The sequence below is a fragment of the Lepeophtheirus salmonis genome, chromosome 3 (genome assembly GCF_016086655.4).
Source record: "Lepeophtheirus salmonis chromosome 3, UVic_Lsal_1.4, whole genome shotgun sequence".
NCBI lineage: Eukaryota > Metazoa > Arthropoda > Copepoda > Siphonostomatoida > Caligidae > Lepeophtheirus > Lepeophtheirus salmonis.
Window position 1 is genome coordinate 26,933,186 of NC_052133.2, and position 26,318 is coordinate 26,959,503.

The 26,318-nt window shown below is 31.1% G+C and overlaps 1 protein-coding gene across 1 annotated transcript in view; it reads left to right on the forward strand.

Moving 5' to 3' along the window:
• The window catches only part of LOC121114539 (uncharacterized), a 316,164-nt gene that overhangs the window by 34,973 nt on the left and 254,873 nt on the right, over nucleotides 1–26,318 (forward strand). Inside the window, exons 5-7 of the mRNA XM_071887240.1 lie at nucleotides 15,342–15,486; nucleotides 15,552–15,591; nucleotides 15,687–15,808. Coding sequence (XP_071743341.1) covers nucleotides 15,791–15,808 — 18 coding nt within the window. The 5' untranslated portion in view covers nucleotides 15,342–15,486; nucleotides 15,552–15,591; nucleotides 15,687–15,790. The remainder of the gene's footprint in view (nucleotides 1–15,341; nucleotides 15,487–15,551; nucleotides 15,592–15,686; nucleotides 15,809–26,318) is intronic.

Below are 26,318 nucleotides of genomic sequence, written 5' to 3' on the forward strand. Positions count from 1 at the left end.
TACACCATGTAGATTTCATTACTCTCCCATGTTAATTACCTTTCTTAATTACCTCACACCAGTCTTCATTTAATTTACATAGAACATTCTAACTATTTATGCCATAATATTCGTCCATAGATATTGTACCTAATATATTAACAGAGCAATGGTGTAATTTTATCTGACTTTATTTATGTGTGTGTGAATCCTGACTCACACACCTTTTTTTCATCAGAAGAACTCCAAATAATTAATTGATTAAATACATGAATGACCCTATTGAAAAAAAAATCCAATCTTGGAGCGCCCGCCGGCTAAACACCAAATTTTATTATTGTTATTTAAGTAATAGAACACGATTTTTTCCCCTCTCAATTGCAATAGGTTTGGCCTTTAAGCCTTTTTAAAAATCACGTTGGAAACTATACGTAATGACAATTGATAAAAAAAACATTCGAACGTTGGATGTTTATTAAGTTATTTTGATTACAGTTACTACAAAATGGGTCTAATCATATAAAAACCCAGTGAAATGAAAGGTCATATATTGAACCTAATACTTTTTTGATATTTTTTTTTTTCAATTTCATCATATTATAGCTAAAACTAAATTATCAAACTTATAACACTTAAAACTTCAAAAGATTTGTCGTCAAAAAAAAAATCAAAAAAACTTTGATTTTGAATGATTTTTTAGGTTTAACTTGTAATTTTCTCATAGAATATTTAATAAATATGCAATGTAAGATTAGGTGACAATTTTACAAATTAAATATAATTAAGTCGATGGTTTTACTAATTATAAGAAGTAATGAATATTTTAATGGCAGAAAAGGTTCAAAAATTGAATCTTCCTCCCTCTAAAATATTAATAATAAACTAATAAAAATTATGAAAATATGAAATGCCACATTAAGACCAAAATAGTTGGTCCTTAAACTGAGAACAAACAAATTTTTCACGATTGGAAAACTATTAAACATTGATCCGCTGTCTGTTACAGCCACGACCAAAATATTGATTTTGATTGTTACAAAGAGTTTCTGAATCCTCGATTGGAGCTGTTTGACAATTTTTTTTTGTGAACAAACTTTATATAAAGGGTGATTCAAAACGAGCAGTTTTTGGATTGTAGAAATAAAACACATAAAATATTATATTATGCTCAAAACTTTATTATGAACCGAAAAAACAATCCTTTACAATTATTTCTAGAAAATAATTCCCTTCATATGTTGGCCGCAACTGACCTTTAAATGGTCGATTCTTTCGCGCTAATTTTCGATGACGTGTTTGAGCATTGTGATCGGAATCTCACGAATAACTTGCTCAATATTTGCTTCCAATGCTTCAATTGTCGCTGGTTTATCCAAATAGACTTTTGCTTTTACGTAGCCCCAAAGAAAAAGTCCAAAGATGTGATATCACACGATCTTGGTGCCCAATTCACCGGGCCAAAACGTGTAATTAATTGCTCACCAAAATGATATCCCAATAATTCCATTGTTATGCATGCTGTGTGGTAAATGAAACCGTCTTGTTGGAACCGAATATCCTGGAGACCATGTGTTTCCATTTGAGGTACCAAAAAGTATGTTACCATGGCGTGATAACGTTTGAATCGATTTTTAATGATCTTCGGCTACACTCTCGGCTACGTACGCAATATTTTCTAGCTTGCGAGCTGTACTTGGCCTACCAGACGACGGGACATCCCAGTAAGTTGCTGCCCCTTCAAATTTTTCGATTATTCTGCGAATTGTGGATTCTGAAGGTCGATTATCTGGACTATAAGTTGGGCACAATTTGCAAAAAACTACTTTCACAGAACGCTGATTTTCATAGTACAATTGCACAATTTGTACACGTTGTTGTGGCGTATATCTTTACATGAAGAATTGTAAAACAATGCTGAGTAAAAATGACGTATGAATTTGACAAAACTTGCGCGCGCCTGTCAAAAAATCCCTTCCGGGGAAAAACACTAGTTTTGAATCACCCTTTATAATGGCATAGATCATTAAACAGACATAAATTCGAATTTCTTACTAATGACCTTCCAAGGTTAATAGAAGTACAAGGTTATACCATCATGTAATCTGATATGCCAAGAATTTTCAATTTGATGTTGCGTACCAACTCCTGGACTGGACAGACAAATTTTGACGTCATAGAGTATAAGAACGGTATATTAACCGCATGTAACACTATATGATTAACAATAAAAATATATTATACTCTTTTACGTCAACATTAAAAAGCGTGGTGGAAATCAAATATCAGTAGAAAAAGCGTTATGGTATAACCTTGTATTTTTATTAACCTTGAGACCTTCCAGTGTTGCAACTATATCAAAAAATTGATCAAACTATGTGTTTCTTGAAAAATCACACTCAATACTAAAAATAAATAAAAATCCTCAATTTTTAATTAAAAACTTAAAATCATTTATTTTCACCGATTAAAAAAAACAAATAAACTATTTGTTCTTCAAAATGTACAAGGATTCTATTTTTTTTTTAAATCAAAAATTTTGAACCAGACATGAACCTAGTCAGTGTTATAGGAAATGTTACAAAAAATAATGTCTAGATCGGCCTCATTTAGAAATTCATGTTTAAATGGCCGATGATGAAGTCAGATGTCCTTTCAAATTATGAAAATATGTACAATGACTTCATATGATATATACACTGCGAATAATTAAATAGGGAGAAAATCGATTGTCCATAAAGTAAAAGTGAGTTTATGTACAAATTCATGACTTATACACGTCATGATGTGTTTGAGTGCTTCGAGAGCATGATAAAGATTTCCATTAGTAAAGGGGTATACACGATCACCATCTATCTGGTTACGACTGGTAGCAAGAGTGAGCGGTAATAGCATTAAATCATCATCATCGATGTCATAATCTTCTCCTAAAGTACCGGGAACAGATTATACATTCTCACAAAACTTCTATCATCTCTTGGTCCTCTTTTGATATTCTTTTTTTCTACTGTTTGAGATTTTACTGTTTGAGACCTGTTCCCCATACAAATCATTCACCTCCCCTCCTCCCCATTAACTTGCAAATACATTGTGGGGCAAGTGCTTGAGACCCTTATGATTTTTAGAGGACCGTAATTTGTCAGGCAACTTTTTGTCAAAAGCTCTTAAATAATCGATAGGCCGACATTTCGGCTCCTTGCCCTGTATTAAAGAGAAAGGTCATACCAGCATTATCCCTTTTTCTGTACATGAGGTTCCCGTCCTCACTTAGACATGACCTTAATATACCTGAGTTATCATTTGACAGATGTAAAACTCAAGATAATCTCCCTGCCTTGCAATGTCTTCGGAGCAGGTCTTTAAAGAATAGCAAAGATTCAATGATTGATAAAAAAATTCTTCGTTTCAAGATATCCCTTTTTAACCCAGTAAGGAGAGGAGCGATCCTATTCCTATGTAGAAGTTTGGTCTGGACTGATCTCAAAGAAAAAAAACCCGATCGGGATCGGTCTTACAAAACAATAGGTCTCGGTTAATATTCGTTCTACACCAATTCAATTGATAAATTGTTGATGACTTCATATATACTTGTCAAAATGATGACCGTCCACCTATAATCATATGAAACTAAATCTGTTCCACAAATAATATTTGTACAAATTATAAATTATGTAGATAGGGGATAAAATAGGTCTATAGATTGTGACGGAAGAAATAAGCCCACGATTTGATAAATATTAAATTTTTACAATTGCAGTTTGGACCAAAATATCGGTCGTAAAAAAAAATCAATCTCGGACCGAGTCTCAACACTAACACTAACTTATTTTTCTATAAAAGAGTTAGGATTGCAGAATTCTACTCGTTATATGAATGAAGGATCTCTCAAACAACTTTTGAAAGTTGTATGCAAACATATCTCTAACTAAATGTACACTATATTTATGACAATTCAAAATGAATATCAGAATGAATTTCCTTGCAACAATCGTAACTGGCTCAAGTCATAATTGATAATTTATGACATTGAATTCAAGATTTTTATTCAGACTAATGACCACTAATATTTCTCTAGGACTTAAAATTTATGTTTCACTCAATGTCTCCAATGCATATACAGGGTAGGGATTTTAAATTCGGAAAATTTTAGGATAATGTATATTACAATTATTTTTCCAAAAATTAATTCAGTAATTCACATATCTTTTGCTCATAGTCAATCACAATAACCAACCACCTACTGTTTCAACAAAAGCCTTCAACCTCGCTCTGAACCTTGTACAGTCCTTGATGAGAAACTCCAGGTCCATGTTGGCAACTGCCACAAAAAGTGATCCCCAAAGGAGTCATCAGTTTTATTTGTACGTTTATTGTACTATCTCTCCGAGACACCCTAACCACAGTAGTCCAAGGGGTTTGGATCCACTGAACATAAAGATTATTAATAATGTTTGTTTTTCCGCCTTACTTCCGGTACCAATTATCCAATTTGGACAAATTTCGCTAGTTTAAAATTCTAACATGACACTAGATCTATCAACATCAGTTTAAGGTATTTAGCATTATTTTTTATAGTGATATTTGCGTTCAAGAGCGTGATCTCAGTACAGAAGCACACAATAATGAACGCAGGGCGTTTGTATTCGAAGGCATCTCAATAATTTATTTTACAGTTTTATAGGTTGAATCTTCTAAGCACACTTTCATATATATAGATCTAAGGGTTACAAAGATAATGAGGTTGGAACTTGTTCCGGATTTAAAATCCTCACCCTATATTGACAGAGGGTATATAAATTTGGGCATTTGCAAATATATTTGTATCTAGCTCGTCGAAATTCCGTGATATCATCTTCTGCGTATTCCTTTTAACTAGGCTGATTGATATCTTTAAGTAATTAAAACATTTTTTCGCCTTGAGGACAATGACTGAAAACCAATGGAAAGTGATGATTCAGTTAATTCAAGATGAAAGATCCCATAGTGCTATTTCCAGGCTCATTTGAATTAGCAAAGTCGATATCTGGATGAACTGGAAGAAGCAAAAGCACAACTTTGGAAAGAAACCTAGGACCTTCTAGCCATATGGATCCCCTCTTACCTACCTCTAATATCATGTAAGACTGACACACAACAAATTTTCCAAACAATTTGTACGAGGAAAAACGACCTCCAGACTCCCCAGATTTAAAAACTGAAGAACGTTTGTCACTGTAAAAGCTGGAAGCGTACATTTTGTATGCCATTTTTATATGTTACAGAAAATTATACGTACAAAGTGTTGTAATTTCAGGAATACACTTGCTACACCCTGTATAACTAAATGTGCTTTGTACACCTGTTATTGTTGAAATCAGAGTCTCATTGATGAATCACACTGCACTACAAAATATGGCTAATACGTCATAATCAAAGGGAATTGCAAACATAAATCCATTTATTATGCATCCTCACCTTGCTGTTTGTTTTTATCGTTCTTCATATTTAATATTATCTCTGCCATTTGATAGGGTAGTTATCTTTTATTGCAAGCCACCGCCAGGTACTTAACCTCATAAATTATTATTGCCAGTATTAAACATACATATATTGATCAATTTATTTATCTATTATTACTCTAAGAGAATAAAACCTTGATTTTGCATGGATGAAGATGAAGTGGGTAAGTCACCGTCATGGACTACCGCTAGAGGGACACATGCATCAATAATAGTAAATAACTACACTTGTACAAGGAAGTGCATCATTCCACATGGTCTCTTCTATTAATTAAAGATTATTTAATGTCAAATGAAGCATTAGATTCTTCATTTCAAAAATGATTTGATAGAAGGGGTGACTCCCTTGAGTTGGACATCCATTACATAGAGTAGGATAGAAGATTCTGTGGAGTAGATACTCACGTTTCTTAGCAAAGTATTGCTGCATAATATTAGTAGAGGAAGAACCAGTATGACTGAGTGTGACATATAAACAGGGATGGGATTTTTGTAGGGTAAGCATCTCCCCATGAAAGAATAGTTTTCACATATTTATAATGTGAACGGTTTTACAAAGATATGTAGATCTTGAAATTTAAATATAACATTTCCTAGTACTAATGATATTTTAATTGTAAAACGTCTCCCCTTTACAGAAGTAGTTTATTCTCTTGTCAGATGTGAGACTTATGTTTTCACTTAGTTAAAATCTTTGTTAATATTAACAACCTGGTATAGTAGTTGGACGGGAGGGCGTTCTACATTTAAAATAGTATTAGTGGAAATATTGATATCTCTTTATATGATTATGTATAGTTAAAGCAATTTACTCTAACGAAACGACAGAATTCGGTCTTCAGAGAGAAATATTAGCACCACGATGATCTGTTAAAGAATAAACAAGTTTTTATCTGTTTTGATATGGGTGCGTGTCATTTTACATCAACTCAAATTGAAGTAAATGTAGAATCGAAGAGATGAAAAGGAACTACTTCCAAGCAAAACAGTTTATTAGATTCACTGAACCACTTGTTTAAAAGTACGAATGAATCCTTAATATGGCTTTATTTAGAAAAACAAGGAATTGAATATAATTAGTTTTAATATTTTTAGAGCATACTAAAAAAATTGGAGATAAAATATAGATTCAAAGGAATTAGAGGCATGTTTATAATTATCAGGCTGTATAATATCCTTGTTCACCAATAGATAATTAAAAAGTGAGCCTATCTCTTCTATAAAATACGGCAAGAAAAATTGACGTACGGCTCAATTAATTGTAACTACTGAAAATTACATTTTTTTGATCAATCTAAGCTCTCTAATTGGGGATATGAGTAATTGGATTCGAAGGCCGAATGCCACATTTTTGCCCCCCCATAACAATATGCATTATTTTTAATAGTTGTAACAAAGTTTTAATCCTGAGTATTTATAAAAACAATCACTTTTCTTCCTTTAATCTAAAAGGATGTTGTTCCAATAATTTTATAATGTTTTATATTTTAAGAAACTTGATCATCAAAGGCACTTAGGGTCTACTCTCTACCCTTCATGGAATCCATTGTTATAATTTAATGAGTATATAATATTGTTCATTCATGTAAGACATTGATTTGAAAAGGAAGGGGTCTCAAATTAGCTCTGTAATGCTTGAAAATCCTACTGTAAAGTCTTTTTTAAAAGTCATCTTTTTTCAGCATTACTAACTCATTAAAGAATCGAGATGCCTTAAAGGATGATAAAATAGAGGGATTCAAATTTGAAGTATCTATTAGTGTTGAGACTTGGTTCCAGACCAATTTTTTTACTGTGCCCATGTTCACAACTGACGTCATAATACTTCATTTATTTTAAGCATAATTTTCAATGTGTTTGATATAGATCGATTTTTTTGTCATACCAATCCAGACCAAATTTGTTTTTTATGGAACGAATATCAAACAAATTTTTCTTTGAGACCAGTCAGACTGAACCTCTTAGGTAGCAACAACTACGTAGGTTGCTACTTATATTTCCGGCCTCAAAGAAACTATGCATCGTCAGCTCCATCTGTTATATCCAGTTGACAACTTTGTATTTACCAATATCAACCTTATAGTAACGTTTTGTTAATTTGAAGTGATTAGAGTATTTATAATGATTAAAAGTATTATTTTGTGTAGTAAAATGTTATTGACTCGTTAAAACTTTAGTCCAATCATTTTATATAAATTTCGACGTAGGCTATCAAGGAAATAGTGCATTGATGACGACACATGGATCTATGCATATGAGCCTAAAACAAAACATCAATGGACTGTATGGGTCTTTCAAGATGAGCCAATCCAACAAAAGTTGTAGGTGGGAGAAGTCAATCAAATCAAAGGGTTGCATTTTTTTCGGTTGGACAGTCATGCCACTTGAGCAAAGAAGAGGCCAATCACTCTTCATCATGACAGTTTAATTGTACACACTGCACTCAAACAAGGAGCTTTTTTGCCTAGTCCAAACATCGAAATTATTGGCCATTTGCCGTAGAGGCCTAATTTATTCCCCAAGGACTTTGTCTATCCCAATACATTAAAAATAAATAACATGGTGCGCGTTTTAATCACTTGAAGAAGCCACTTTTGCATTCAACACTTTAATTTTGGAGTTACCTCATTCGGAATGGAAAAAATGATTCAAGCGTATACAAAAGTTTTTTTTTTATCTTTATTGAGAATATTTTGAAAAGTTATCAAGCCAATTTCACTCGTAGCAATTGTTTTTTCAATTTGAGAGAAGAACTAGCAACCAACGTATTACAATGATTATTTGATAGGCTGTCAGAGTAAGTTACCCATCACAATAACATTTTGCTTCCATGGAGTAGATAAAAGAACGTCTCAACAACGCATATAAATATTATAATAATTATTACTTTTTTTAGGGGGGGGGGGTTGCTTGGTTTTTGGACATTAAATATTTTGGAACAAAAATTCCTAAATCCATAGTTATTCACAAGGAATGAAATTTTTTCGAAAAAAAATTCAAATTTCCATAGCTATTCTCAAAAAATTAATTTTTTTTCGGGAATTACTTCAAAAATCAACAACTATTCTACACAAATTTAAAAATTCAAAGTTATTTTCAAAAAATTAAAATTTTTTGGAAAACAATTCCAATTTATTCAAAGAAATTAACATTTTTTGAAAAAAAATTCGAAAAATACACAGCTATTCCCGAACAATTAAATTCTTTAGAAAAAAGTTTTCAATATTAGATATTTGAAAAAAAAATTGTAATTTTAAATTTTTTGAAAAAAATTTCAAAAATCCATAGCTCTTCAAAGAAAATGAAATATTTTGTACAAATAACCCATATACTTAATTTTTTGAAAAAATTTCAATTTTTAAATTTTCTATTAAAAGCAAACATTCCTTAATTGACGTGGGGGGGTGGGGGAGAGGGAGGGTTACTGCTCCTCTAGCCCACCGCTTAAGAACTCTCTGGCATTGATTAGTTTCGTAATTTCATTATTCAGTATATGTTATTTCTAAGGAAATCCTTTATTGATGGTCATTATTAAAGAAGTAAGCCCAGAAAATTAATGATGTTTTTACATATTAAATTATTTCTAATCTCATCAATTATATTTTTGTATGAATAACTACTTTGTTTTGCAACCTAGGTATCTTGCAAAATTCACTATAAGTACGACTCAAAAGATATACACGTTTAAATAAATCGTTTTTACTTTTTTAATTGACGTTTGCAAAAGTGGGATATTATTCGTTAATGATGATTGAAAATCCACATTTTTTCCCCTCAAAGTTCTGATAAAAACTGATAAGTCATAATGATGTTTCGACTACTTGGGAAATGAAGAAAAACTCTCTCAAAGAAGAAATAAATAGGTTTTTCTTTTGTGCAAATATGTATGTATTCAAAATATATATAGAAACGTATCAAAAAATAATAACACTATTAAATTATATTTCATATACGATTTAATGGTCCCTAATTTAAAACACTCACATGAAATGCATTTGTGAAAAAAAAAATATTCTAGCAGTAAAAGTCGTAAATCAAAAATATTAAGCCTGTTATAAGAATAAGGAAAATGATGGATATTGAGGCGCATATTCAAGTATATTTTTGGAGTTTAAAGTTCCAAGAATAATAATTAATTGAGTGACTCTTTCAAAAAATATTTTAATCAGGTGTTGAAATTATGCATAAAACGTATTTATTTGAAAAACTGAGACAGAAACCGACATTAGACAAAAATAAAAGTTGTTTAGAATTCGGATTTACGTAAAAAAACTAGATTGTATTCTGATGACACTAGATTCCTGGGCTCTTGAAGGAAATTCTATTTTTTCAATAATAAGTTGATTTTTTTTCAAACACCAGTTCGATTTCCCGTGTCTCAAAGTTTTTTTAAGGTAGGATTGTAGATCCCTAATCGAATTATTGCACTAACAGAAAAAGGAGAACGTATACTAAATAGGAATGAAAAAGGGGAATTAAGTAAATGAACAAGAAGAGGATTTGCGAGTTAGTCTTAGTATCCTGATTTTGGCTGAAGAAGGAACATGTCAAGTTAGCAGTGGCAATGAGAATAAGTAAATCCCAAGGTCAAACATTTGCAAAAATTACTTTATAATTACCAAAATCAGTATTTTCACATGATTAATTATATGCTGCATTTTCAAGCCAGTCAGAAGAGGGGGCAAGTTTGATTATATTTACACCAATTGGACAGAAAACAACCAAAAAAAGTTGTATTTAAGAAGGTTTTACAATAGAAATTTACCTTTTATAAATAGTGGTTCGTTTTAGTTTAGAATTTTAACATAAACAAACTAAATATAAAGAAAACCTTATTAATTTTGCATTGGGTATCTTTAAGATAAAATAAAACAAACATGATGGGTGTACTCTTGACAATTGGAAGAACGTTTGAAAGGAAAACAGCTAATCTGTCATGACGTTTTAACAGATAATTAAAAAATTTAGTTAGAAATACACAATAAATTAAATATATATTAATATGCACACAATTTTAATAATTTCCTACAATAATGCGATTTGAACTGTTGAAGGTTCTCCTCTTCATAGCCGTAACTCATTCAACATCATATAAAAGGCAGCTGATATTAACGAGGGTCTTAATTAAGTAATACCATCTGTATTTATCCCGCCTTCTCTTTGTCCTCTTTTTTTATATTACAAATCACTCAAATCCACTTGCAAATTCCGCGGAGCCAACCCTTAGTGTTACTCTCCGTCTTTAATGAGCATATGTACAAGTGATTATTTTATACTTAGGATTATTTCTTGGGAAATTATCTTCTATAGTATTACAGCAACATTTGTCTTTTAGTCGACGCTGATTACTCTTGGCAATTCCAGATACTTCCGCTAGTAAAAGAAGAAAAAGACCTGAAACAAATCTACTATTAGTTAATGATCTTTTAAAATTGGAGGTATATGAATGGGTATCACTCTTATAAAAAGTGGCACTATGAATCATTGTCAAATATATTTATTACTAGCAAAAGGTTACCCAGAAGTTGCTGGAACAAGTGTAATGATAATCTTAGAGGCTTTAATGTATAGCACTTGTATATTACTAGAAATGTATTATTATGAATTTAAAAAAAAAACTGTGAAATAAGCTTTAAATAACATAATAGCATATATTCAAGAACAAATTTGTCTCCATGAGAAGTACATTTTTTATTTTTATCCAAGAATTAACAATTTGCAAAGACAGTTTCTATTTTTTTTGCACATATCTTGCAAAAAATGATATATAATATAATTTATGGGCATTGTAAAAGGAACACAAACCTATCAAGATTTTTTGAGCTTGCAAGACCAAAAAAGTTATGGAGAATTATGATTATCAAAACAGAAACCCTTGATTCTGAATATTGAAAATACGATATTGTAATAATAAAGTATAATATTGTATGCCAAAAATACATCATTTTCAAGCATTTTTTCTTGAAAATTGACGTTCGATCATTAAAAAAAAAAAAAATGAAAAATTAATCAGAAAATGACAGATATTTCACTTAAACATTTATTTTTGTGTCAAATGTATATGTAAACGAATATCCAAACAACATTCTATAAACATTATTTTATCTACAAATTCAAATATTCCATATGAAATCCATTTTTTTTTCACTTGAAAAAAAAATGAAACAGTCAGATTAACCGAATTCTTTTTTTTTCCAATAACTTTTTTGATTTTGCATAAATTTAGAAAACGTCCTTATTCATATAACTGTTTTTTGAGACACCAATCAATTTTTGAATTAAAACTCAACTCCTTCTGTAGTTTTTTTGAGCTCCAAAATAAAATTTTTGTGTTATCTTACTATGTTCAAAAGAAGCACCCATCCAAAGTTTCAGCCTCCTAGGCCCAACAGTGTGGGCACTCATAAAATACACACACAAACTCATAAACAGATACAGAAAAACAAACAGATAATTTTTTCCCCAAGGTTTCCTAGAACCCGATTTGAGGCAGAGGTATCAAGTCCTGGTATTGACTGGGAGTCCAGCGCTTGATATAATTTTTAAGAAAATAGAATAAATAACTTAATTAAAGGCCTAAAGTTTTTCTAAGAAAAGTTCAATCCAAAAATAAATGAAATATTCGATACAATATGAATACCCAAGGAGACTTTTGTTAATTTACTAAGTCTAAAAAAAGGGCATATATAAAAGATATAAATGGCCCCGAATTTTATTTTCTAAAAATAATATTTTTTTTAGATCAATTTTAAAAAAGGGGAAAAAAGAAAGGGCCCTCACCATTTATCTTTGTCTCATCACCTCTCACGACAAAACCGGCCTTTTGCACAACGTATCATTCTTTCTTAACTTAAAGTGCATATGTTTTACTGATATGCCTATCTATGTATATTGCGCATCTATGCAAACAGATTCTAAGGCGATTAAATATTCATTTTTATTTTAGTCCCTTCAAAAATTATATGAGATAAATCATTTTTATGATCTTTTTTGTAGTTTGAAGGAGGATTCGTATAGAATGGGTAGATTTAATAATATAATTATATGAACGAGGAGTGGAAAAATCATTTTATGAGCAATATAATTAAAGGATAATTGCTAAAATATAATTTCCTCGAAACATTAAACACATTTTAGCAGAAACAAAAAGAAATTAAATTAATGTATTTAATTCTTTGAAACTTAATATTTCCTCATTTTGAAATTAACATATAACTACCAAGTATATAATATATAGTTCGTATATATTTCATCATGCTTATTATAACATAGAAGAAAATATAATTTTAAGTTAAAGCATCTTTTGGTAACCTTTTGAAGAGTGGTTCGCAACCTGCAGGGCTTGACTCCCAATGGGTGTCTGTCACTAATGGCATGGGATCTTTAATTGACTTTAAAACGAATGAGAAAATTTTATTTAACATGGTGAAAGACATTTATTAAGTGAGTTAAATAAATTCATACTTTAACACTGAAAGGCGTTAAAGGGCGTATCAAATCGGGCCTGGTGTTCACTGAGATTTTGTTATTATACAGCTGTCTCTCTTTTTTTTGCTGCGAAAACGTTATTGTATCAACAAAATTTAGTGATGTTTTGAGCAATATAGCAACAGCTTTTCCAGATATAAAGAAAATTTATTGAACGAGGAGGAACGACGTAGCGCCGAGACGATAATTTTTGTGCGTAACAACAGGGAAATTTCGAATTTGGAGGTCCAACAATCTGCTAAAGATTGTCCTTGGATCCTGTAACAAGACTTTGGCACGTTTTTATGTCTCATACATAACGTTGCTGTGGCTGTGAGTAGAAAGTATGACACCACCCCCCTCCTCCAGCAGTTCGGATCTTGATCCGATAGGTTATTTTGTCTGATACTACGTTGAATCTAAAACAATAAAATAAATCGAATATCTCATGCCGTCAAGGACACCCTGGTTTTCTTCATCATAGAGACAATGACCAACACACCAAGGAACTACCTCGACACCGCCGTCTCCTCCTTTCGTTCCCATATCTTGGCCTTGATTAATTATGGAGGTAGATACATCAATGATCTCTTTTTCAACATTCATATGTACAATTCAAGCCAGTTTTCAAGTAAATCTGTCAAAAAATGTGCCCTCACTAACGAATTAAAGATTTTTTTTTTAAATACGCCGATTTGATCTTAAAACTTCGTACATATATGTTGAGTTCCTTGTGTCACTTAACACAATATACACGTTATAGTTATATTCTATACACATCTGGACATTGGTGCCATAGAATATATACAAAAGACATTCTGCTTTATACATATTTTTACAAATATATTAGGTATATCTTTTATTTTTTAAATTATAAAATTTTTCTTATGACCCTATGCAAATATTTAAAAGATCTTAAAAAGACTTAAATTATTAACAAGATATTTTACTCAAAATGCATTTCATGACTCTTTATTTTTGACCTTTTGAAACGCTGTCCGAGAGGAAGTCTTTAATTAGAGTTTCATTATATTGTCGGAATGTATGTATATTTACTTGCATGATTAGAAAAAGATATCTCAGCTATATATAGATATGCAGTAATGCATATTTAGAAAAATAAAGCAAGAATCAAGATGGTCAGCTTAACAATTTGAAGAATGTTTAAAAAGAGAACAGCATAGCTGCAATGATTATTTGATTGGCTTCAAGCAGTTGTGATGAGAGAGAAGGGACATAAATATATTAGCAAGAACATAGGGAAGAATTGCTCCTATGTATATCCTCAATTCTACTCTGAGTCCAACAAGGACTTACAATTAAAACCCACAACATATCCCCAAGGGTAATCTCCATCTTTTATGAGCAGGCGTAAATGTTTAATTATGCTTCTAATATATCAATGATATGTTGTATGTAGTAGAAACGGAAGTTCACTCCGCACGAATTAAATAACAGTTTAGAAAAATAAAATTCACTATTTAGTTCGCCAACTTAAAAAAAAACAAAAACGGGCAAGCTAAGGAATACAATCAATTTTCGTCACTAACTGTAAGTAGTGATGTACATCGATTGTATTTTTTAGCTGGTCCGTTTTTTTGACAATGATTTTTTTTCTTAGCATTTGTCATTATTTTTTTTTTAGGTTACTTTAATTGGTCAGATGGAGTTGTCCTGATTAAGTAAAGTGAACATTATAGTATTACATTTACTCCATCATACCTAGGAATCTTCTTTGATTAATATGCATATACAATATTATATGTATTACATCACCAAAGGCCAGAAACTGTCAACAATTAAAAATAATGAAAACCAATCGATATATCATTTAACAAACCATGATTAATAACCATTTATGGTTTCATAGTAGCTGAATTGCTCATCTTGGGAAAAAATCCTTACTTAAAATAGTATCTCAAAAATAAAAAATGTCATAATACATTGACAATTTTTAACCCCTAATAATGATCATTAATAATAAAATAATGGTCACATTTTATATATGTACAGACCACAAATTATCGTATAGAATAATGATGAGTTGGTTATTGTTTACTTTAAATACGGATGCAGTTTGAATAAATAGTTTATCTGTATCCTGCATTTGTATATTATATCCATATATACCTTTATTAGATTGACAGCTGATTCTGTATTTACCTCTATTAATACATTAATTAAACCTTTATTACTTCATAAATCCTCATTTAAACTGCATGTTAGATGTAACTAAATTAGTCTATTACCTTTTCAATTATGTAGTGCACGCACTCAATTATTTATTCATGTTAAATTTCCATTTAATTTTTTTAGTAGATATATAAATGTGATCGGTAGTTGTATTTTTACATATCTCACTCAACCTCTAATCTATAATTCTCCTTACCATTTAACTAGTGTACCAATATCTGGAGCAAGTACAAAAGGACCCTTGGACAAAGGAGAAGAAAACGGAGATACTCAACTTTCAAATTTGAAGGAGAGAGATCCTTTTTCTAAACCTCCGTCCATTGAGCAGAAAAAAAATAAAGCAAAAGAACAGGTAATTTAGCAAGAATAAGTCGTAAATATATTGAAAATAATATTACTCTATAAATTTGGATATAGGACAAAGAATACACGTTTGAAAAGGAGCCACATCTAGGAGGTAGGTTAATTGTATTACTGATAATTAGTGATCAAATTACAATATATTTTTTTATGCAAATATACGTATATATATGCCTCATTTGAATATTATAGATCAATCATTCCCATTGAGTGAGGACTTTGGTTTGAGAATCCATTCAAATCCAATTAAAGAAGAGATAATTGACAGGAAGGAAGAAATTTCTGCAAATCTTAAAATGGAATCTTTGATGGAGGTAAGGTTCCGTTGAGTTTAATTGTATAATATTGTTGCGGCTATCATATTGTTATGTAGTACATCTAGAATCTGCGTTGTATATTATCCTATATTTTTCCTTAAAAGGAGAGATAATACTTTGAGGAAACATGAGATTGCCTTGATTGTGCTCTGATATATTGCACAATAAAAGCTCACAGATGAATTTAAGTTAGTTATTGTCAATCAAGTTTAATTGACAAAGACCTAATAGTTACGAAGTGGAACAATCTTTGAGTACTTAAATGACAAGTTACAAACACAATATATATATATACTACTGTTGAGACTCCAAGTTATTGTCGGTTTAGACCAATTAGTCTTTTTCTGTTTTCTTTGAGGTGGGGGGAGGCATGATGTATTATAGTTGGCATGATATACTTTTGTACTAAACTAAGGAGATTTTGCCTTAGGAGATTTTGCCTCAAGGACATTTCCCCTCAAATATAAATAAACAATGATTGGAAAATGCCCAAAATTTCAATTCATTCATACTATCAAAATTTCATTAAGTAATGAGTTCGAACTTTGAACCCGAGACAAAATATTAAATAAAATTATTATAATAAGAAAAATAAAGATAAAAAACATGACAACGCTTCTAACAGAAGAAGTGTAAATACTAACTACTCCGTTATTAATTGTTATAAGACATGATGGATTATTCATGTTTTAAAAGACTCATGGATTGACAAACAAGCCTAATACGAGGAAATATCCTGATTCCATCAATTTTCCAACAAAAACACCTATTTAATATGTTTAAAAGTAATACCCATTACAAATTTTAATTCAAAAATTCAAGAGAACATCAATTTCGACCAAAAATAAGCAATAACGACTTATAAACTTCATTAATTTATATTTTAAGGGGTTATATCTTTGAGTCAAATTGTTTTTAGGTGAAATATGTCCTCAGACAAAATGGTTTAAGCTAAAATGTTCTCAGACAAAAGTACCAGGAACCAATATAGTTAACGACGGAATCTGGACCGAATTTTAGAAGTAATTCGGTTCCTACTAAAAATCATAAGGTTCTCAAACCGGTTTAAGATTTTTATACCAATTCCCATCACTAATAGATTTGTACCTACGAAGGCATATTTCTATTTGCATAACTTTGCATAAAAGGCGCATATATATGAAATTCTTGAGTTTTGAAGTTATAACTATGTATTGGCCCTATTGCAATTATTATGTAAAATTTCCTTATTTGCACATACATGTGCTTTTTGGCATAGTTTACTATGAAGGAAATAGAAATATTTTTTTAATTAGATGTACTTTTTATCACTATTCCATCTTCAATAATTTCTGGGATTTATTGCCACCATTATTTCTATTGTGTTGTAATTAAAATAAAATGTACATAAGCCCTGTTAATTTATTTTTACATTTTAGAATCTTTATTTTATGTGTTTTTTATTGAATTCTTTTTATTAGTTCAACTGTTCATGCATAAACTTCTAATAAGTATTTTAAGGAATGAAATACTCTATAAGTGGAAAAATTACTTTTTTTCCTAATACCGAGAGTCCCTTAAAATCTGATCCCTTACAAATTCATAAATTAATTAAGGTTGAGTGATTAAAATTAATTCATTTTCTGATGTATCAAAGCATAATCAAACATTGTAACACACAAAAAACCTGAATTCTCTAGTTTTAGTCGAGAAAAACGACAAATTTCCATTTGTGCACTCCTTGAATCCAGTTGTAGATTATATCACTAGAGATAGTTTTTTGTAAGACTGCTATTTAGAAGAGAACCTTCAATAATAAAAATAGCATTAGTGCAGAGTAAAAAATAGAGTCCTAAAGTCCAAATTTTAGTCGGCTTTTGTCTCTGAAAAAATAATTGTACACGATACCCTTTCTGTTCTTCTGTATTCCAATTTGAATTTATTGTTATATAACAACTGCACGTCCAAAATGGCCATAACTTTGGTGAATAACTGTTAACAGATGTTAGATAGATCTGACTAGCTTTTATTTACGAGTCCTGCCATCTTCATATTGAGATCAGAAACTTTTCAGACCCCCTTTAATTGTAGCAAATAGTTCTTTTCATTTATCTACTAAGTGTTTTACCTGATTACAAGGGGTAATGAGTTTTGACCACGTTAGCAGCCACTATAAAATAGACATTAATGTTTTTATCAGCCATTTAAGCACGATAAGACAGACATGCAACATCCTTCGTCCATTATCCCTTTTATAGTACTATACAAAACCGCACATTTCCACTACACAATATGTTAAATAAAAAACCGGATGGCTTGTCCATTCATGGAATAAGAATATATATTAGGAGCCAAAGAAATGACAAGTGAGGTTACATATGAATGATACGATACAGGGATAAACACACGACATTAAAACAGAAAAGGAACATTACATCATGATATATTATAATGGAAGGGGCCTATTTTGATTTATAAAAAGACGACACGTGGTGGGATCTGTGTCTGATGTGGAAGAGAGCAATATATATAGCTGGGAAGAATGTTAAGAAAAACTAGATGTAGCTATTATAAAATGAAAAAATGGTTAGAGCCTTTGCTATTTTTTTTTTTTTCATTATTAAATAATTGTGTATGTTAACATCTCCCTCTAAAAAAACAGAGTGTAAGTTGATTTAAAAATATAAAATAAAATAAATATAGACGAATTAAAATATTATTTTTATAATTGAAGTTTCTTTTCTATATAGCAGTAATTGATTTTCTTCCGCATCATAAAACAAGCAGCTGATATTAACAAATGTCTTAATTCAGGGATCCCATGCATGTCCCTCCAGCCTTTCCATTTGCACTCTTACATAAAAAACCATCTCTAGTGATATAATCTAAAACTGCCACAATATAAACTCCCCCATTAAAGATAATTTAAGATTTTATTTTTTACAAAAAATATATTTAGTTTTGATATAAATCATTCTTTTTGTAAGTCGTTATACAACTGTTTGTTCCACAGAAAGTTGGATATTTCATGAGAGGATGTATAAAAAGGCGTCCAAGGATAATTGCATACGCAAAAATTACTCTCTGGTATATTAAGATCAGATAATTACACACAGACAAATTGTCTGCTTTTATACTACTTTTAAAGTGACTCATCTACAGATGGGTCTGAAGCATGGGAGGATCCTACAACAGTTTTATCATCTGCTGATGGGAAACAATAAAATAACCATGTAACTTTCGTAAATTGCACTACAGACACGCGGGATTTGTGTAGGATAACTGTAAGCACAATATACAGGGTTAAGAAACTACCAATTGTCACTTCAAAAAATCCACTATAGAACCGCCAAATCTCCAGGTCAACAGACTGTGTTGTATAAGCTTGAGACCTAGAGGAAAACTGCAGAACACAACCGCCGCTTTAGGAACCATAAATGACCTCTACTCCTTGCCCAATACTTTTTTTACAATAACAGCTTGAAGGGATGCAATTTATGCGAAACGACTTTTCAGCAGATGGAAAAAACTATATTTAGATCTTTAGATGGGTAACTCCCTTCTATGGATGAGACAGATTGGTAAATGAATCCCTGAATATATATTTTATAACTGCTGTCAATTTGACGCAGATGACAATTTCCCTTGGGGTAACTTTTTATAACAATATTATGAAGGACATTATTCCTGCAACCATTACATACATATAAAGAGAGGTTTTGTTGAGTATATATATACATTGTTAAGCCTCTGCCCATTATCAATATTTCTGCAAATTGCCATCTTAGAAGTATAAACAACCTTATTGTATAAGAATTTTTAAATTTTTGTTTCTTTTTAATGATCTAAAATGGTGAATTATTGCTGTCTATTTGGACCGACCAACATAAGAACCAATATTTTTACCATCTACCAAAAATATATATTCTATATTGTATCCCAGACAACCTAATATTTTTGCTGTTTTTATGGTGTCGAAAAACTATGTAACAGAATTTGTTTTCTCGTATTTTTAAATTAATTAGATGAAATTTTTGTTTATTTAAACTTGTCTATTTGCTTAATAACTATATTTATAAATATACCTTTAACATGGCACCATTTCCGATATATTATTCATTCTCTGAAGTAGAATTAAAGATTACAGTCCCGTCCAGTTCTGTACTGTAAATTTTGTCATAAAATGAAGTCCTTATATTTCCGTTCAACTTAATTATTCTTGTTTTTATTGTCAGTTCTATTACTGAAAGTCAATACAACCTGTTCTAAAACTGGACTGGACCAAATAACTAAGAACTGACACAAAATTACTAATTTGTTATGACATCGTTCTTCATGTTTATTTCCATATTGATGATCAAAATTAACTATTACTATCGAAAAAATAAGATGTTTTCCACTAATTATTCTACTTTTTTAATTACTGTTTACCATCCACATCAAGAAATAATTGAGTTGTTTTTTGGTATTCTTAACGCCATTTGACGGAGTTTAAATAAGACTTATAAGAAATTTATTCATTTTATGTAGTAAAAACATCAAAAAATGGCGTTTCCTTCAATTATGATGCAATTCAATGAAAACACTTTATAAATATTCTTAGCTTTGTAGGCAACCAGGGATTGTGCAATGTTTATATTCCATCTCTGAAGATATATTATCGTGATGTATCGTAGCGTGAACCACGTAGGTTTGTGCATCGTGAGGCTTATTTGAGTCTCCCAGTGTTACATGAGTTTTTGTGTCTACATCGTTTCAACCTCAAATTGTTTTGAAGACAATAAATAAATGATAAAGGAGATCCTTTGAAAGTTGGATGTCATGATGAACGTAAAAGTTCTCCCAGTAGGATTAACAATCCACCATTTAAAGACATTATACATAATATATTATTTATTCATAGAAAAAAAAGAACAAAATATATATTATATTGGTACATAAGAAACGGGTTTGCAAATATATATAGGTACAAGATATATCTATGTATCATGGTAGTAATGAAAAGAATTGCCGTAGATTTGTTTGAATTCTTATTTATATATTATTTATTTCAAATAAATAAAAATATTATATAAATATGATACGAGAAGAAACAATGCGGAAGGGGAACCAATTCTTTCTTAATTAAACATATCCAAGAGGATTAAATTGTAGCATAGATGAACATATACAAAAATCTACTAACGGGTAATTGGGTCAATCATTTGTTCATTAGTAAGGGACACCATTTTTTTTTCTATGTTTGTATGACAAACGCTATTAAATCTTTAAGAAAATGGAACGTTTATTGAGAAAAAATGTTTACAAATTTAATTTTCAAAGTATGCGCCTTCGTTAGCCACACATTTTCCCCATCTTTGAAGCAATTTTTGTATGCCCTTCCAAAAAAATTGTTCGTCTTTGCCTGCAAACCAGCCATCATTCCATTTTTTGGCTTCAGCGTGAGAATCAAAGTGTACATGATTGAGTGAGTCGTCCATTGATACAAACAGGTGATAATCAGAAGGCATCAGGTCTGATGGGTGAGCCACATGAGCAAGGAGATTTCAGTTGTATGATTCAAAAAGATGGTATGTGGCTATAAAGCGATGCAGTTGTGCGTTGTTATCAAGGAAAATTACTTTGTGTTGCCTTGCTCCATATTTTGGGCGTTTTTGGCGTATAAACGTTTTACAACGGTCTGACGGTCAACACCCGATTGTTCTGCAAGCTGTTCTTACGTTTAACCATCATCTTCATCGAGCAATGCTTGCAATTTGGCATCTTCAGCCTTTTTCTATGGCCGGCCGCGCTTTTCATTTCTTACGTCAAAATCACCACTTTGCAATTTTTCAAACCACCCGAAGCACTGTGATCTGCTTAGAACATGCTCACTGTAAGCTTCCACCAGCATTTGAGGGGATTGAGAAGCGCTTTTCTTCAATTGGTAACAGGAAATCAATGATGTGCGCACATCATAGTTTGTTGCCACAAAATTAGACATTTTTACGAGCGAAAAAAGTGCGTTGTTGAATGAAAATATACAATCAATAAAGTATTGTTCACACATGTCTAAATAAGCATTTTGATTTTTGGACAGGTTTATAATATATAACTGGCGACACCTAAGGACCCACAGCCGAAAGTCTCATTTCATTGCCAAATACCTAGTATTTCAGCAGCAATAAGCTGTAAAAGAGTGTGTCAATAAAATAAAAATACACATTATGATATCTTTGGTATCCTAATCATCGATGTAGGCCTTGCCCCCTTAGCCTCAATGATGGCTTCCAGGCGGCCATGAAAGGCCTTGCACCCAATGCAGATGTAGTCCTCATACCTGGCTCCCTAGTGCTGATTTATTGTTGTTGATATTTGGGTGACGGACGGTCCAGGCCTTGGACTCAACATACAGCCAAAAAGTGAAGTACAATGTCTTGGAATTTGGTGATTAGGAAGCCACATTTTCTTTGGACAGAAAGGCAAGTTGTCTCCAACCATTTGTGGGACTTTTTGGACGTCTGTGTAGGTGCACCATCCTGCTGGAACACCACGTTCATGTCTGGGTTCATGTTGAAGATCCCAACTGCTTTGCAATCTCCGTTTGTTTTTTGTTAGCGTCCAAAAGTTTGTGGACCAAAATTCGGTGGTCACGTTCAGATGTCATATTCAAATATTACATATTCTAGTAAGAGTATTAGATTATGTATTTGTATTTTTTTTTCTAATTTGTCTCTCCCCTTCGCTTGTGTAAATACTCATTTAACTAAATCTTTCTTTTACTTTTACAAGTTGGTTGGATGTAGCCATTATCATCATCATTAATATTTAATGAAGTGAATATCAAACATGCACTGACTCGTATTTAAATCCCCTTTGTTCCTTTATGGTATTTAAAATAAGTACACAATATATTAATTCAAATGTGGGCATAAATTATGCTAAAAACATTCTGATTAGAGCCAGAGTTTTGAGTTATCTCCTTCGCTATTAAATATATGTATTAGAGTTGAGACTCTGTTCAATACCAAATTTGTTTTTTGGTTCGGTCTGAAGTGATTTTTCTATACGAATTCAAACACTATTTCCGTCCAGACCGTAGACCTACAATTTATCATTTTCAATATATGGACCAATTTCCCACATATTTGATTTTATGAGCCATATACACATAGGATTGGTGCCACACATTGAATTTCATATGAAGTTATTATACCCATGTCAAAGACGTCTGCAGATAATATTTTGGAGTGGGCATTGTTTTTTTATTTTTCTTTTCGAATAAAGATTTGTAAATTAAAAATATTTAAAGGTATTTAAAAAATATTAAATTTATTTATTAAATTTCAAAAATTAAAATTTCATATATTTTATTAGTTGAAAAATAATTTCAAATAAAGAATTTCTTAGAAAAAAAAACAAAATTATATTCCTATTTATAAAAAGGTAATTATTTAGGACATATATTGAAAAAAAAAAAAAAATCAAATATTATAGTTTTGAAAAAATAACTGGAAACTCCATAGGAAATCATAAAATATTAAATTTTGGGGATTTTTTTTTTCAAAAATCCATAGCCTTTCACAAAAAGTTATTTTTTTTGGAAAAAATTTCAAAAATGCATCACAATTTACAAAGAATTAAAAATTTTTATAAAAAACATTCACAAATCCACAGCTATTTCTAAAAAAAAAAAAAATTGAAAAGTTAAATTTCAATTATTAAATTTTTTGGAAAATAATTTTACAAAATTAATTTTTAATATTTAATTTTTGAAAATAAATTTCAAAAATACATTTCTTTTCTAAAAATTTCCAGGTTTTGGAAAAAAGAAATAACATTTTATCTTTTTTGTTCTGCTGCATAATTTTCACACATGACGAAAAAAAATCTATTATAAAGCAAACATTCCTTAATTGACAGACCCTCTAACTCCCCCTATCTGCAGAACTCTTGAATGTTAACCACTTTGAAATAATAGTTACGTCCATCAATCCATTTATAGAATCCCTTGGGTACATTTTACAACACATTATCCTTCCTCTTTTTATGTCAAAATTGGACATAAAAACAGCTGAAATTCAATCCCTACAAACTTTTAATAATAAGGAAATAACTTGCAAAGGGAATAATTTATTAGTTGAATAGGAAAAGAGGAATTTGTTTTTTTCCAGATATTCGGACAATTAACACTTTGAGGATCATGAAAGTAGATGATAGTTCTGATTATGTGAAGGAGATTGTGAGTTGGTCTCTAATGAAATATTCAAGGGGTGGTGGCTACGAGTGAGTCGAATCATGGACTAAGGGATAAGATCAGAGGAGATCATATCCCATTAAGAAAGGCACTACCATTCTATTTTGTATCCGCCATAAACCATTACAGAATAAACTTAATAGGTATTTCGGAGAGGAACTTCTTTATCATCAAAGACATTCACTACTCAAACAGAAAATTAGTATAAACATACCGGCTGCGGTAAATGTTTCTTTACACTCCATTTTTGCAACATTAATCAAGGTATTTCTGAATGCAGAAAAAATGGTTCCGGTGAAGTATAAAGGATAAAATGAAATGTCTTAGAAGCCCTAAAAAAGCCATGTGAATGTGACCAGTGAATTTCGGTCCATGCATTTTCGGACACTGGTAAGAAAACAACGGAGATTGCAAGTTGGGGATCTCTAACATAACACGGTGCGCCTACACATACGTCCAAAAAGACCCAGAAGTTAATGGAAGACAACTATCATATCTGGCCGAAGAAAATGTGGCCCCCTACTCACCAGATGCCAACCCATTGAACTTTACTTTTTAGGTTCATGGTGAGGCAAATTCCTGCACGTCCCGTCACCCAAATATCTACAACATCAAGACTACATTTGCAATAGGTTTCAAGGCATTCCATGGCCGCCTGGAAGTCATCAATGCTGATGAGGGAGCTACAACGATGATTAGGGTAGCCAAGGCATCATATTCGTTATTTATATTTATTGACATACCCTATTACAACTGGTTGCTGAAATACAATTTGATAAAGTTTACAGATTGAAAATGTAAAGATTTTTTTCGCCTTACTCGGTGCATAATAGAAATATACTCCTACACCGATAATTCAACTGTCCAGTGTCGCTGTCCCCAATTTTGAGATGGAAAGATAAAATATGACCGAGTGAAAAACTTACAGTCGTACAATGTCGCCGAATCGGTATAGACCGAATTTTTTTTTGACACCAGCCAAACCCAAACTTCTTCAAATGACTGAATTAGTGAGATCCACGAAAAGTCATAACGATCTCAGACCGATTTGGAATTAACTGAACGAACACCAACACTATTATGTACCTCTAGCTCTTTGATTGCAAATTATGATCATGTATCAAATTTATCTTTTCCTCCACTTCTCTATAAAAAAAAATAATAATAATGGTAACCATTATATCAGAAAATGAATGGCTTGACAAATTATTTAGATATTTATTGCAGTAAAGATGGAATTATTACATACAATGAAAACGACGCCATTTTTCATTTTTTGAATAATAGAGAAGTAGTTATTATTATTGAAGGATATGATTCAGTTTGATGATATAAAAAAAGTTCTTCATAAATTATTTTCTATCCACATTACGTATCTTTGCTACATAATTAGCCCCTTTAAATTTATATACCGTGTGTTGGACCAAACTTTGAAAAAATCATCAACTTCTTCAAGATTCACAAAAAGCACAAAAAATAGAACAATTAAACTTTATTTATTTCATAACTAATGAATTTATTTTTAAAGTGGCTATCATTGGCCATAAACCACCACTTTGATCCTTGTTCTCAAGGTCTGGTATTCTCACCAGCCCTCACAGCTTTTCTGATGGTTAATTATAACCATTCATCCTCTTGGTGAGGTTACTCATACTAATCGTGAGCAAGTCCTCAATGGTGGTCGTGATAACTGTAACTAATATAAACATGATAAAAGTGAATGACGTTTGAATATTTAAATATATTATTATACGAATTACTTTTAATTTTCCCTATAATTCAAAGCTATCTTTATAATGTTAGCATCAAAAATGGTAGTGACAATACTAATTATTTGATCTAAGTACTCATTAGTGAGTTTAGTACGATATTTATTGCTTACCCAATTCATCTTAGAGAAAACGGACTATGTTGATCAAGATATTCCACAAATACTAAGACAGAATTAATTTAGATGGTCAAACCACGTGGCAATCCAATCCATAATTCTTCATTTCATTATGATGAGTTGAACAAATTATTTGATTCATTATTTGATTGCTGGTAATCAACATGATTTGAAAACCAGCCAACTTCCATTTTTTTTAAATAAATGCTGAACCTTCCCATTTCATACATCATTGGTCTGGGGTGAAAATGGGTACTTAACCATTTGAAATACACCATCAAAAATTCTGAAAAAAAACTTTCCTAAATTAAAATCCTCTTGATGCCCCTGATAGTAAAATTGTATTTTTTTACTATTATTTAAAATATTAAAGAATTGTTTATTGGCATTGGGAATTTTTACTA